Source organism: Drosophila teissieri, chromosome X (assembly GCF_016746235.2).
Source record: "Drosophila teissieri strain GT53w chromosome X, Prin_Dtei_1.1, whole genome shotgun sequence".
NCBI classification, from domain to species: Eukaryota; Metazoa; Arthropoda; class Insecta; order Diptera; family Drosophilidae; genus Drosophila; species Drosophila teissieri.
The window spans coordinates 20829647-20844802 of record NC_053034.1 but is presented as its reverse complement, the minus strand read 5'-3'; the positions used below and the strand labels follow the sequence as shown (position 1 = coordinate 20844802).

Below are 15156 nucleotides of genomic sequence, written 5' to 3'. Positions count from 1 at the left end.
CCGGAGGCTTCAATGGTGGATTCGGTGGTCCTGGCAGGTGGGGCCCACCTCCACGTCGCCCAAGACCTTGCTGGACCACAACGGAAAGCAGCACAGCCAGCAGCTCCTCCACCGACAGCAGCTCCTCTGCCAGCTCCACTGATAGCTCCGCGAATAGCTCTACCGATAGCTCTGCGGATAGCTCCACTGACAGCTCCTCTGACAGCTCCACCGATAGCTCCACCGATAGCTCCACTGACAGCAGCTCCACGGAGAGCACCACTGGATCGGGATAGATTGTGAATCCCAATTGCGGAGTATGGAAAACTTTCAGGGAATGGATATGCAAAATGTATAAAATTAAAATCCAACTGGCACATTGAAACGCCATTTCTTTTACTTGGGAAATATTACTCGTTGTGTAAGACCAGCCATGTCCGTCCGTTTGTCCGTCCGTTTGTCCATCCGTCTGTCCGTCCGTATAAAAACGGCTTGGTTCAGAACAAATATTGTGATTAGCTTATGATCGCCATCTGCGTGCCACTTAAAGGCATTGGAAAATATAAAATTTAAGGGAAAAAAGGTTTTCTGCTATTTCTTCGATGTCGACAGGAAAATCGAAAGAGTTAGTAATGAAATATCACCTCCTGTGAAGCAGCCTCTTTGCTGCTTGTCAATTCATTAGATGTCTGCTTACTTACCGTGAGTAGCTGAGTTACAGGTGGAACCAAAATGTAAAGAGCAAGTTGTATTACAAATAAGAGGTATATATGTACGTGGGCCAGCTATTCTGATAATTTAATCCTGATATGAGTAAATGATTTTATGTTTCTACTGTCCGCCAGCTGCCGCCTGCTGAAAAGCTCTATTAGGGCAAATTGAATTTTCAATAAGTGGTAGGCTAAGCGGGAATTGGGTATAATAGGGCACCCCGACGCCGCTGAGAACACCACATGACATATGCTGCACTATTTCGGTGCGAAGGGGTGGCGAAGGGGGGTAACGTGGGGGGAGCGTACGGAGAAGGGACCGAAAATCCGGACGCCATATGGAGCCGGGCCGAGAGTGCGGCATGCACAAATCCAATAAATTGACCAATAATGAACGCTCGAATGCAGCTCGAGGCGAATGGCGAAGGGCGATGGACGAAGGGCGAGGGGAGCTGTGCAGTGGTGGGTGGGTGTGGGAGCCAAAGTTGAAAAGCCAAAAAACAATGATGGTCAGTGGCTCTGGCCTGCGGTTCTTTGGTCCTTCGCTCGCCCGCCTGCGCTCCCCGGGGCGGCTTCAAGACAACGTCAAAGACAAGGGAGAAGGGCCAGAGAAAGCACGAAAAAAAGACGGGAAAAACGCAAAAAATCAACTGGCAAAAAATTCCGAAAATGAACAAAAAACAAACGCAACACGACACGAACAACATGAAACAGCTCCAAAGGGCAAACCCAATGAATTAATGCCACGTCCTTGGCGAACTAAAAATGCTCTATTCGAAGCAAAGCAAACGGAGAACAGTTAAGGGGAACAATCAACTCTATTCGTAAAAAGCCTTTAAAACCTCTTTAAAAATAATTACTCCTTAATGTTATATCCAATATGAAGATGGAAACTTATTCGCTTCATACATTTCTTATTTGTTTTAATACCTAATTTAGTACCTGGAAAGTATTCATAAATATGTTTGATTTAAAATACCAATTTGACTGCACAATTGGTTGCCAATAAGTTTCTGATCAAAAATCTTACAAATCGCTGACGCAATTACAAAAGCCCAAACGAAAGACGCATCGATAGGGGAATCATTAAACCGTTCTGGGATCATCACTGCTCCGACAGGGAAAGCCAATTCCCAGTCCAGCCGGATAAGTGAGTGTATCCCTATCCCTTCCCTAATAGGAAGTGGAAAATAGGAAAATCCGAGGAGAAACGGACAGTATGGCTTGCTCGTTTTATTTGCCACTGACTGACCACTGGGCGAAAACGATGGATGATGCTTCTGCTGCTGCTGCTGCTGGTGGTTCTGATTGCTGGCCAGGATTGCTGGCTCTCGCTCTAACAACAAAATAATTCATTTTCAATTAAAATCGTATCAGTTGTTGTTGGCGCTGCCATTAACCAGCAGCGAAAAAAATACAAATCACAGCTGGAATCGGGAATCGGGAGTCCGCACTCCGGACACCGACAAAGGGTTTGAAGTTTGACTTTGCTCCCTGGTGGCCAGCTTAATTGCCGCTCTAGTCCGCGGGGCAACGTAAAGGGTTAAGGGTTAAGGGTAAAGGGTTAAGCACAAGCAGGGGTCTTAGCGGGTTAGCCAAGGTCAGAAGACCACTGATGGACTAACAATTGGCACTGCCTCCGGGGGCGGGTCCATCCACCAGCCCACACACTGACTCACCCCCAATTGCTCCGTCTTCTCCTTCGCAGTTCATCCGCTGGTGCAAGTGCCAAATCAATTGGTCGGCGCCCCGGTCCTTACGGATGTCACATTAATTTGCAACGTCGAGGCATCGCCGAAGGCCATCAATTATTGGCAGCGCGAGAATGGTAAGTTGCACGGCGCCACACGAAAGCCAATCCACTGGCAACATCTTGAATGTCATTTCCCCGATTTCCATTTCTCCAAAAGGTTAACTCACTGGTTAACACAAATTTGAATTTTTTTTTATTACTCTTTGAAGTGCGGACTAGTCATTAAAATGTAATTAAAATCCATTAAACTTTCATTAAATAATTTTATATATTTTTTTTTACATATTAAAGTCATGATAAGACTATTTGACAGTGTGTTGTGTAACTGTGTTTCATTAAATCGATTTATTACTTTGTTTATTTCGGTAAAGCGTCATGTTCCCCTTTCATTCAACAAGTGTATAGTTGCTTTGAGTACCTTAAGTGAATTTGCATCATTTTTTCTCAGTGTGCCTGATGAGCGGGGAGTGGCCACGAATTGAATTTTTCATTTAGCATCCGCTCGAGTTGGAAGTCGGTCTGGTTCAAACTTTATAAACCTTTCAATGCCGCAATTTGTCTTTATTTGGTTCGTGATCCCAGCTGAAATATTTTGTTGTCCCCCTCGATGGAGGGGTGGACAGGGGGGAGGGGGAGGGTAGTACTGGCTGACTGGATCTTTTGTCAAGTGCATTTGACGTATATTGCAGACGTGACGAGAGCCGCAGTGTAAACGTGAAACGCTCGACGGCAATGCCAGAAATGTCATCATCCATGGCTCGTCTCCTCGTCAACGGAGTCCTTTCAGCCCCCCTCTCCCCGCCTCTCTCCTCCGTTCTCCGACTTTCTCCGCCCCCCCTGCACCTTTCCCCACACGTAACCCGAACTCATTTGGAGCGATTCCCTGCTTCGTATTCATGACTTCATTCACACCTCAACTCAACTCAACTCATCTCACATCTCGTTTTCATCGTCGCTCATTTCGATTTTTCTAAATTTCCTTTTCTTCCTTTTTACCTTTTTGGCCTGGAAACAGGTGAAATGATTATTGCCGGCGATCGTTACGCGCTCACCGAAAAGGAGAATAATATGTATGCCATCGAGATGATTCTGCACATCAAGCGGCTGCAGACCAGCGATTTCGGTGGCTACAAGTGCATCTCGAAGAACAGCATCGGCGACACCGAGGGCACCATCCGGCTATATGGTAAGCAAGGACATCTTGTGCACTACTATATGTACGAGATTACATTAAAGACACCAGGAGTTGCAAATATGGTTAGAATACTTGAGATAGAATACTGATACTTGATAATAGAATAATACAATTAGATATACCAATGCATAATTAATTAAAATAAACGAAGGGTGTTCATATTTAGCGGAGAAAGATACAACAAGTTCGAAGTAAATGTTTTTGTGATTCATTTCTTGTTATTTAACCATAGATTAATATAAATTAAAGCATTCGCCCTTTGCTCTCCCCATTGTACTTGCAGAAATGGAGCGTCCCGGAAAGAAAATCCTCCGTGATGATGACCTCAACGAAGTGTCGGTAAGTTGAGGCCGCAGACAAAAGTCCTTGCCATCCCATGTATTTAAGAACTTGGCCCTTTAAGAACCTTTGAGAAAGAGAACAAAACGAAACAAAACGCACTTGCTTTCTCTCCTTTATCCCGCAGAAGAACGAGGTGGTGCAAAAGGACACGCGCAGCGAGGATGGGTCACGCAACCTGAACGGCAGGCTCTACAAGGACCGCGCTCCGGATCAGCACCCGGCCAGCGGGAGTGACCCGCAGCTCCCCGGGGGCGGGACAATGCGGCTAATCGGGACATTTCTATTAGCCTTATTGGTATTATTCACGGCGCGGACAGAGGCCGGGCCAGCAACATTGTCCTGCCGCACAAAAGGCGGCAGACAAAGGAAGGCCAAGGAAACGAGCTCGCAGGGGCGGCGGGGCAAGGACACGGGCAGGCGGGAGGAGGGGCACGCGGAGAAGTGGAGCCAGTGCTGGGAGAGATCGGCGCGGAGTTGGAGGCGGTCAGCGCCGCCAGAGTTAGATTATTATAGCTTAATTCAATTGTAATTATACAAACCAGATTATGATGCAAGCAGCTCCTGCCCCCCGTCCCGCTCCTGCCACACACACACACACTCACACGCACGCACACACACACACACACGGGCCGGGAAACAGAGCCATTAATCAGTGGGGATGGCGCGACTGCCGCCACTCCACTGACTAATCATCTACGCCCATGCTAATTGCGAATTGCGAAGGGGGACAGGGCTAATTGAATGCATATTAAATCAAAAGGAGTGGAGGGAGAGAAAACCGAAAGTGTCGTAGTTAAGTGGAAAAGAAAACGCGTTTAAATGTTACCTCGTTAGTGGAAAATGATGGCAAGATGGCAAGGATAGAAATGATGGAAAGGAGAACCCCAACCCCCCACAAGTCCCACAAATGGAAGTCAACTATAAACAATATTAAGATTAAATGGTGTTCGGTTCTTTAAATGGCTTTAGCTACTCTGAAGTAAACGAAAAGTACGCCCGCAGAAGGATATTTGCGTACTATAAACATAAATAATGATGATAATGATAATGATAATGACGGTAAAGACATTGATACGGATATTTCTACATGTCTATACACATATTAAGAAACGTTCGCTTTCGTTTAACTGAGTCCCTAATTTGTTGAGTTCGTGTTTCTAGATGAAATAAATACACGTATACATAGATCTATATGTACTAAGTGTTCAATCAAGAGTTCTGTATATATATTTAAGGCCTGCTCAAAGAGAAGGACATCCGCGGCTAAAGAAATATGTTTAGACGATCCTTGCGTACCGTAAGCTGTAAATATTAACACTCTTAGTGATCCCGAGAAAGTTTCGTTATCATCGTAAAAATGGTTCTACTTTTGGACCCCTTTGTTGACACCTTTGTTCTCACGGCTCAAAAGACTAATGCGTACCCTAGATATAAGCCATATTTGGAATCCCATAAGCAAGTATCCGCTAATGGTGTGTGTGTGATTTTGGCTTAGAAATATAACACGTCTTTAGAAACTTTAGTCCTTAGAATCTTTAGCGATGGGATATTAGATTCATTTTAGATTTTTGTCTGCTGGACACCATATGAATCAAGTGAATGAAAAAGTTTATTGCAAAATTTAATAAGTTAGGTGTCATGAATTGCAAGTACATATGGTGTCAAAAGGACATAGTAACCTTAACACTTTTGGGAAAACAGCAAACCAAAAATGTATTTTGAAAATATACCCCATCCCATTAGAGTTTCTTTTTTCATGGTATCAATATTGTTGCAATATTATATTTTTTGGAAATTCTTGATTGCATGCGCGAAGCGATTTAATAGTTCTTCAGACCTTATATTATATATGATATTTTCGGTACTACAAATTTTAAATCGCTTAAACTAACGATATTCATTATCTAACGCCAGACTCACACACACACACTGAAACCAGATGAGGTACCCACGTACATATATGTTTCCGTAATACTCATGTGTGCGTGTCCAGCTCAATTCCATGTTTACATAGAATCCAAATCAAAGGAAAGGAAATCAGAATAAACAGAAATAAATGTGCCAAAAGCATTAAAAGCAACTCGAAGTAAAGCAGAGCGTGAGGAGAAAATAAGCAGAGCGAAATAAATAGCGAAATAAAATGTGTGTGTTCATATCTGAAATACGAAATACAAAATACAAAATGCAAGATACAAAATACAAAATACCAGATACAAAATACAGTAATACCCAGACATATGTATAATCCGCATATCCAACTCCGTTCCCCCAAAAATCCAGAAATCCAGTTGGTTAGAATTACTCGAAAGCCGACTACTCAGATGTACTCTGACTCATATACGTACCAAGAAGCAAATGTATGGAGAGGGAAACAGGAAGGGAGGAATACATTTTAAATTTAATGAAGATATACATAAAATAAAGTTAATTAAATATAGGGAATATTTTTTTTGCGGGTACGAGAGTAACGTAATCGCCTAGCAAATCAGAGTTACGTTTAACCTACACGTGTAAGGCATGGAAAATACTTATTAACTCATCTAAATGGAATCCCAGGCGATCGCAATGTTGAAAAGAAAAAAACTACGAGTACATTTAGTGGAAATTGCAGGCGGAGAAAGACAGGACAGGCAAGGCAAACTAAACTATAGTAAAACTTAAGAATTAACGAACTAAGCCAGAAAACCATTCAAGTCATAAAGCATTCAATGTCTACGCTACAGCCATACGAAAATAAACCATAAACGAGGAGAGTATACAGAAAACAAATATTTGACAACTACATATGCAATGAGAATATCCAACAATTTCAAGATGTAAACCCATGTAAAACAAAATCGAAAGTTTGCTGCGTAATAATGCGTAATGCGTTATGCGGAATTCCAGGATTCCAGGATTCTTGATTCAACAAAATCACGTAAAGATAATAGCATTTAGTTGAATTTGTGTTCATGTATGTACATAAGAAACGAGCGAAAACAAATGTTTGTACTGTAAAATCTGATTATGAAACTGAATATTCAAAAACGCGCAATCGAAAAGACCCCACAAAAAACCAGAATAAAAAAGAAAAATAAATAAAGAGAAATACCTATGAAAACCTAATGAGCATTCCATTAATTGAGCGTAAAACTGTAAGTGGAAATGGTGTGAAAGAAGTTCTTTTCAGTCCTACGTTTATATTTTTAAATTTGCAGCGATTTGATACCCTGGAAATTATTTTCAGCCGAAAGCAATATCAAGATCTTTGTTTTCTTATTCTGGCAATCTGGCAATTTATTTGACAGCTTAAAGTTGAGGTTCCCTAAGAACTCTGGAAATCTTATGCAACGTAGCATCAACTGTGAACGTCAAATACATTTTAAAACTATTACTTTTACTTCCGAGTGAATGTGTCAATGCAAATTTTCCCCACACATTCATGACTGATTTAAAAAAAAAAGAAACCACAGGGGCAATATAGCAGCTCGGGCATAGGAATATGAGGTCTTCGCTCGATTTGTATGGTGGAGAATAAATACGAAATTCACACACAAACACAAACACAAACAGGAGCTGTGCAAATATTTTCGGTGTGTGTGTACATATGTTTTGAATTGGTCAAATGATGGTTGCCGGCAGCAGAGGAACTAACCAACATTTTGTATTTATTTTAAGTTGTACGGGCAGTTACAAAATATGCACACGACTCCGGCCGAGTTATTTATATTGCACCGCTCTGCCACACAATGGATGAAACTGTGCGACAATGTTGCCCCAGAACGTTGCACTCACCGCAACTCAGCACAGAATCCGCATCTAAATCTGAATCTGAATCCGTATCCGACCCATAGCCCCGCCGCATGGCCATCGCCATCGCCATCTCCGCCATCTGCGCCATCTCCTGCCAGCCTAAAACGAGAATGGAAAATGGAAAAAATATCTTTGCATTTGCATCTTTTATATTCACACGACACAAATAAAGGCCAAGGGAGGAAGCGAAGATTGCGTTTATAACAATGTGCAGGGTTATGTCAACCAGAACCAGATCCTGCAGCAGAATAAGGACGAACATTGCCAAGGGAACCCCCGGCGGGGGTGAGGGCGGGGGGATCGGACATGCACTGGGGGAAATAATCAAGGTTCCTAGGTGAATATCCCAAAAAAGTCTACTTAGGCAAGACTAAGCTTTCCTTTGCTATTTGTTTTAGTGGATTTAAAACGCATATATTTACTTATTATATTTTTCAAAAGATTTCACCACGGGTTTTCAATATTAAACGCATCAAAAACAATGTAGATGCTTTTACAATCTATAATTATTTTTATTTTTATTTGCAATTCAATAACATCTATATAACATCTATTTACACCTGACCATTGTCATTGGGACTTATTCTCCCTATGAAATGATATTTTAGCATTGGAATTATAAGAAATTATAGCACGGTTTTGAAATCACTAATCTCTAAAGGGTTCTATGAAAACTATGCAGTATAAGAAGGACGTGGCGTTTCGGAAGGAGGATGCATAACTTTGAATTCGAAGTATATTGTAGCATACTTTTATGCGCCACTTCATGTGATTTCTCTGTTCGCTAAGCTTTGGCTCCCTCGGCTTGATTTATGCGTTGTTTGGCATGCTTGCGCTTCTCCGAAAACTCGCGAGTTTTTTGCCAGTGTAGGGATGAGCTCGGAAAACCCAACCGAATCCTGTTGCCTAACGATGGATGCACCTTGCAGGCGGATGAGAGTCCAACATTGTTGGCAGAGTCAGGCGCTCCATTCTTTCCTCTTGCCGCTGCTAATAGTTTAAATTCATCTGCATGTCTGTGCCTGGTTTCACGCTTTATGCACTGCTAATGATTTGATGTTGTCTCCCTTTTCCGGGGGAAAAGCGGGAAAGCCAAGGCAAGGAGAGCGTGGGCAGAGGGGCGGGCAAGGCAGCCCAGGAATACAGCAGCAACCACGTGACGACGTCAAATGCAAAACTCTCCGGCTAATGCTTCTTCAGCCGCATCCACACATCACATCTAAATAAATATACATACTCGTACATATTATATATCTGGGATATTTCTGAGCAATGTACGCTGGCTTTTTGTGTGCCGTTGATAGCCCCCGGAAATGCAGTGTTTGCATTTGGAGCTGCCACCTGCTAGCTGGTAGCTGGTAGTTGGTAGTTGGTCGGAGAAATCGATTAGCCCAAATTATAATGCTGAAGCCACTCCAATCGGGCAGACAAACAAATACGGAATCGATGAAAAATATGAGCTGGGTGTTTGAATGCAGAAACGAATTCCAAACATGGCCTGGTCAGAGAAGTCTTCGATTTGAAGTGCTTTAAACAAGTCTAATTTAATTGTATTGCGTTTGTGTGAATTCCCAAAATCTGAGTTTGCTTACAGTAAGCACGGAAAAGGTAAAGGCAAAATTCAATAATCGAGGCAAATTCAAAAATATATTTAATAGCAAAGTGCAGTTAGTATTACCGCATAAAGGTAAGTCAAATCAAGACCAGTATTAAATTTGGGACATAAAACAGCCTTGGTCTTGATTTAATTTTACAGGTATTTGTAATTTATTTGTATACCTTCTCACATGGCATGCTATATTCAAACGCTGTAAGCAGACAACAATAACAGACTAGGCATTGTAATTGTAACAACCTCAGGTTTTTGTATTTGTAATGTGTAATTTATATAAATAATGAGTTGTACAGAGAAATCAAAGAGTGCAATTGATTAATAAAAGCATTACAAAATTATATTCATCCACAAGTCCTGCATATGAATGTTCTACTGCATTGTACACAAATGTATTGAAATGGACAATTAGGGCGAAAATTTCCAACCAAACGTTGCTTGTAATATTTCTTGTATTTCATCTTAAAGAGCTAGCGTAGCACCAGCACGGCGTATACGTAATGATATTGAAAAATTACGTATACGTAGGGGGATATTTAAATGTGAAGTGCAGCTGCCATTCGCAGACAATTTAAGCACACAGCTACACGTGTAAGTGTAGTGCAAGAGCATAAGACGGACCGGTAAAAAAAAGATAGACAGGAAAAGCTAAGGTGAGTAAGGAGAAATGGTGGAAAAACGAAAGCGGCAGCGAATTTTTATTTATATCTCTTGAAATTGCTGACCAACTTCAACGTAAAATGCCCGCTTTTCCAGGCGCTTTCCCACTTTCCCACTTTGCCGCTTTCCCGCTGCCCCTTTCTTTTCTTTTTTCCTCGAACTTGTTTCTTTGCACACTGAGTTCACATTTGTTTTTTGCAGTTGGCGCAAATATTTGAGGATTTTAATTGTTTGTATTTGCGAAAGAGAGAGAGCGACAGATAGGGTGGCAGGGGAGGGGGGGAGGGAGAGGGCAGATGGGGCTAGAAAAAATGCAGCAACAATACAGCAACAATACAGCAACAAGCGACGCAAAAAGAAGAGCGAAAATATTTGAACAATTCCAAAATGCGATAGTAAAGTGTTTTAAGCGGTTTTTGTTTGAATGTGGCGAAGGGGTTTTCCTGGGGGTTATTGCATACTTTTAGGCTCTGCTGTTGCTGTTGCAGTGTGTGTGTGTGTGAGCCTGTGTGTTTGCCCTTCTGCAGCCTGTTTACACTCACATGTGCATTTATTTACTGTGTTCATGTTTTATTGTTAACATTTAAAATATTTGCGCCTGCATAAAATTTGACCCGTCGTCCATTCTGTCCTCGCTTTTTCCTTCTTTCGTTTTCGTTGGCCCCTTTTGCGCCTCTCTGCTTTTTGTTTACCGGCCTGAATATGCTTATTTACTCGCCGCTTTTTGCTGCCTTTTTTCCCAATTGAAATCCACCCGCGTAGTGTTTTAAATCGTTTAAGCATTTAGTTTGTTTGCTATTTGCAACAACCAGAAACTAACAAATAAACAAAAGCAAACACCGGTTGTTTAACGCAAGGATGCCGTGCGGCGTGTCCACCGACAAACAGCGAGCACTGAGCTAATTTGTTCATTAATTGATTTATTAAATATGTTCTTTTGCCTGCACTCAAATATTGTTTGCCGTTTAACTACAAAATAGGCTATGCAGGCTGGCCTAGAAAGCAGCTATACTCAACCTAAGGTTAATAAAAACCTTAGATCCTGAATTTTATATAAAAAAATATATATGTATATATATTTTAGTAAACAAGTAAAATAAATATTAATAACACAAAACAACTCAGATACTCTAATATTCCAGGCCAGGACTATGCATTCAAAACAATTTCCAAAAATTAACAATAATAAAAATCCTCAAGGCGCACGAACAATTTGAAGCTAAGTTGTAAGGTTGAAGCACCAAATAATGCCATTAATTAACAATAGTTCGAGGGGAAATCTAGTATAACTTTCGCAAAATGCAGGCAGTATTTAGACGACCACGCCCACCGGTTGCAAGTCCGCCCGTGGGCGTGATTGCATGCTAGCCGGTGGAAATGGGAAATAATGTAAATGGAAAATGAAAACGGATATCCAACGTGTTGCCCTGGAGACCTCGTGCTCTCAGCCAACAAAGGACCTCATATGGCAGTGTAGTTATTGTTGCTGTGATGCAAGGATGGGGGCGTGGCTGCGACGGGATAGAGGCGGTAGAGGGCGCCGACGAAACTGAAACAGACAGACAGAGAGACAGACATTGAAGCAAACGGTAAAGGTAAAATTTTCAAGCAGCCCCACATTAATGTGGAGCACATTAGTGCACGTAAGTGTATTAAGGATAATGGATGCATTCATAGATATTTCGCCAAGTGCAGCACGAGGGCAGGGCGGGCAGAGGCGATGGACGGGGTGTCCCGATAAATATGCAGGTGGGTCGCCAGGAGGTTCTCGTCCTTCAGGTTCCTCAAAAGCAGCGCGAAACATCCGAGAATCTGCACGGACGCCATGCGGACTCGGTTGGGTTGGAGGCACACTTGTGTGGACGAGCTCGACTAGATAAATTACATTTACCTGCGGGCCAGAGCTCTACTTCTTCCCCTTTATATTTATATGGCAGGCGGGTTTTAGGCCAAACTTTTAATGTGGTATCACATTTAGCCTCCTAACTTCGAGCTTAAGAATAGGGCCTTTAAATATGTACATGTCTTTTGCAATATGGCACACAAAACGAGTGCCAAAAACTCAATAAGAAACTCATATCAGTTTCTAGACAAGCGTAAATCGGCTTTAAAGAGAGCAAGAACAACAGTAACAATTCGGAAACAAAGTGGTTTTCCAGCCAACGCAAAATGGATATTTTTCCAACGGCGCTCATCAATCGGAATTGAATTTCAATTGTCCTTGCCGCCCGCTCTTTCTCGTTATCCTTCCCATTCCTGCCCCGCCCCTCCATTTCAGTTCAGCTCAGCTCACCTCACCTCACATCACCTCACCTCACCTCAAACGAACTGACGGCCTGAAAAAAGCGACAAAAAATGCGAAAATATATCCCAGTGAAAGAGAGCTTCGTGGGGGTGAAGCATTTTTATTGCCATCATTGTCAGCGGGAATTGTCATCATAAATATTTGATTGTTGCATCAATAAAAGCTTATGACACATAAAATCCATAATTTCAATTGTTGGCCCCCGGGTGAAGTTGCGCCGCTGGAAGCGGATCAGCCCAAGGTTAATGCAGCCAAAGGAGGCAAACAATAAATAAGGAATAAGCCGAGGAGGCGGAGGAGCGGGCCAGTTGGCCACCACCAAATCGGGCCGGGCTCATAAATCAGCGTTATTATGCCAACGCCACCGCCACTTGCACCACCACTTGCACCACCACTTCCACCCAATGCTGATTTTCGAAAATCATGGTTAAATAAAGAGGCATATCGGCGTGGAATCGGCACCAATTCCGAAGTAGAGAGCCGCCTCGTCCGCTGACCAGACCAATCAGTGGTTTTTGTTATTTAAATCTCATTTGAGGCGCATTTAAAATGGCGAAAATCCGAATATGCGAATATTCATAATTTACGCATTAATTGAAAACTTAAACTGTTCGAGGATTGCGCGGAGTCCTTTGCAGGGATACGAGTATATCGCCTCACTTCATGCATCGCTACATATGACAAATTAATGAAGCGCGCCGCTACAGATATACGTGCTATATATCGCACATGAATACGTTTATTCCTATACGAGTATATGTACATATATGCATACGTACATATGTATATTCATATAATATGTGGGCATTTATGTAGTATCTCTGCGGCTGTTCATAAATCAAAATTTATGCCCATCAGGCGAAACATCGCAGACGTCAGATATAACACATTTTCAACTGCTCGCCGAGGACACCAACAATTGGCGAGTAATTGACATGATTGAGGACTCCAGGGGCGCCTCCAGGGGGCGGTGGGAGGTGTGGGTGCTGGTCGCGGTGGTATTGGTGGTGCTGGTGGTGCTGGTGGTGGTGGGAGTCACGAATTCAGGGGTCACCGGTGGTTAATATGGCATATGTAACATTGACCAGTACACAACAATTTCCCACTGCCGACGTCAGCAAAAGTTTCGACCGAACAGGCAATCCAAATGCTCGTGTGGAAAGTGGAAAGTGCCAAGCTAAGCAGGAAAAGCGCTCCTCCCTCCTCCCTCCGCCCCTGCCCTCCCCTCCCCTCCCCGCTCGCCCGGGGGCACTGCGAGAAACGGAACGAAATGAAAAGCAATCGAAAGTGTCAAAGAGGCGACAGCTCATCGAGCAAAGGGGGCGTGGCCAAGGAAAATCAGTGGATGGGCGGTGACTCGGTTGCATGTCCAGCCAGTAATTGGTTTGGTCGAGACCTTGACAACCCCGCCATCCATCCGATTTTCCACTGCACTGCGAAGCCGACGGGCCAACGGGGCGAATGCTTTATTTGTCAGGATCAAGTGATAGACTTAAGTAGCAAATGTTGTTGATTTCTTCTAAGCATATGCAAATTCGCAGCTCAAAATGTACTATTAGCACATTCTAATGAAACATTGCCAAGCAAAATATGTTCGATTCTTATCGTGAATATCAGGAGCATAAAATAGTTAAATGATCTAAATTTTTAAATACAACTTTTTGGGTGTACTTGAGCATTGCATATTTAGAATTGGCAAAGATTTTCAGCCAAAAGTTTATAAAACAGCTGCAGTTGGGAAAATAATTGTACACGATATATGTATGTTATGTGTTTCGGAAAAGCCATTTCCAGAAAACCAAACTTGAACGCAGAGTCACAGACCAAACCAATTTGTGTGTCAAACCGCGACAAAGTGCAATATGCGGATTTTGCAAATTACATCAAATAATTGCACAGCAAACTGAAAAAAGGGGGAAGCCAAATGGGATGCCGAGCTATCAAAAAATTTGGCAAAGGAAATTCCAGTCGTGACCAACTTTTTGCTAATCCAGGATTCCGACCTCCTTGGCACTTGCCACAACACATACACATGTACATGCACATACACCTACACACAAACACATACACTTGTATCATATTCGTATTGTTGCCGTTTCAGGCAGCTCACCTCAAAACTCCCCGACCTTTGACCCTTTCGTCTTCACCCTTTCTTTGCTGTGTGCGTTGTACATTTTATTTCATTTAATTTTGTGCTCTTTGGGCACTGATTTTTTTATTTATTTACTTTTATTTATGTATATACATATACTCGTACATATGGGATATACATACATATATGTATGTACTGGTATTTTTTGCTTCGTTTTATTTTAATTTTAATCCAATTTCTGCACACACACAAAAGACCAACGAAGAGAATTTATTTTTATTTGTATACGGGTGGGTGGTTTTTTTTTATACTTTTATTTCCTGATTTTTTTCCCCTGGCTTGTGGCAAAATATATTAAAAGCTACTTACAAAGTGCAGAGCCAAACGCTTTGGCCCGTGTGCAGTCACACACACTCACACACATGGTGGTGTGGTGGCACACACACCGAGGCACACCCACCACCCACTCGCAAACACACAGATATTTGCAGTGTTGTGGTTCATACATGTGTGCATGCATGAGCATATAGTGCGGCGTTGGCAACGAAAACTGGCCATGATGACGCTGGCGATGGCGATGGCGATGGCGATGGCCATGATGATGACGATGATGATGACGATGATGATGACGACGATGATGACGACGATGGTGATGATGATGATGCAAGTGATTCATGCGGAAAACAAGCAACAATTTTGGTTCACCAGGCAGACAA

The 15156-nt window shown here is 42.5% G+C and overlaps 1 protein-coding gene across 1 annotated transcript in view; it reads left to right on the top strand.

Annotated features, from left to right (window-relative positions):
- LOC122624305 (neurotrimin) overlaps positions 1–5053 on the top strand; it is a 35455-nt gene extending 30402 nt beyond the window's left edge. The window contains exons 7-10 of the mRNA XM_043803798.1: positions 2398–2517; positions 3458–3628; positions 3921–3976; positions 4104–5053. Coding sequence (XP_043659733.1) covers positions 2398–2517; positions 3458–3628; positions 3921–3976; positions 4104–4508 — 752 coding nt within the window. The 3' untranslated portion in view covers positions 4509–5053. The remainder of the gene's footprint in view (positions 1–2397; positions 2518–3457; positions 3629–3920; positions 3977–4103) is intronic.
- Positions 5054–15156: the final 10103 nt, after the last annotated feature.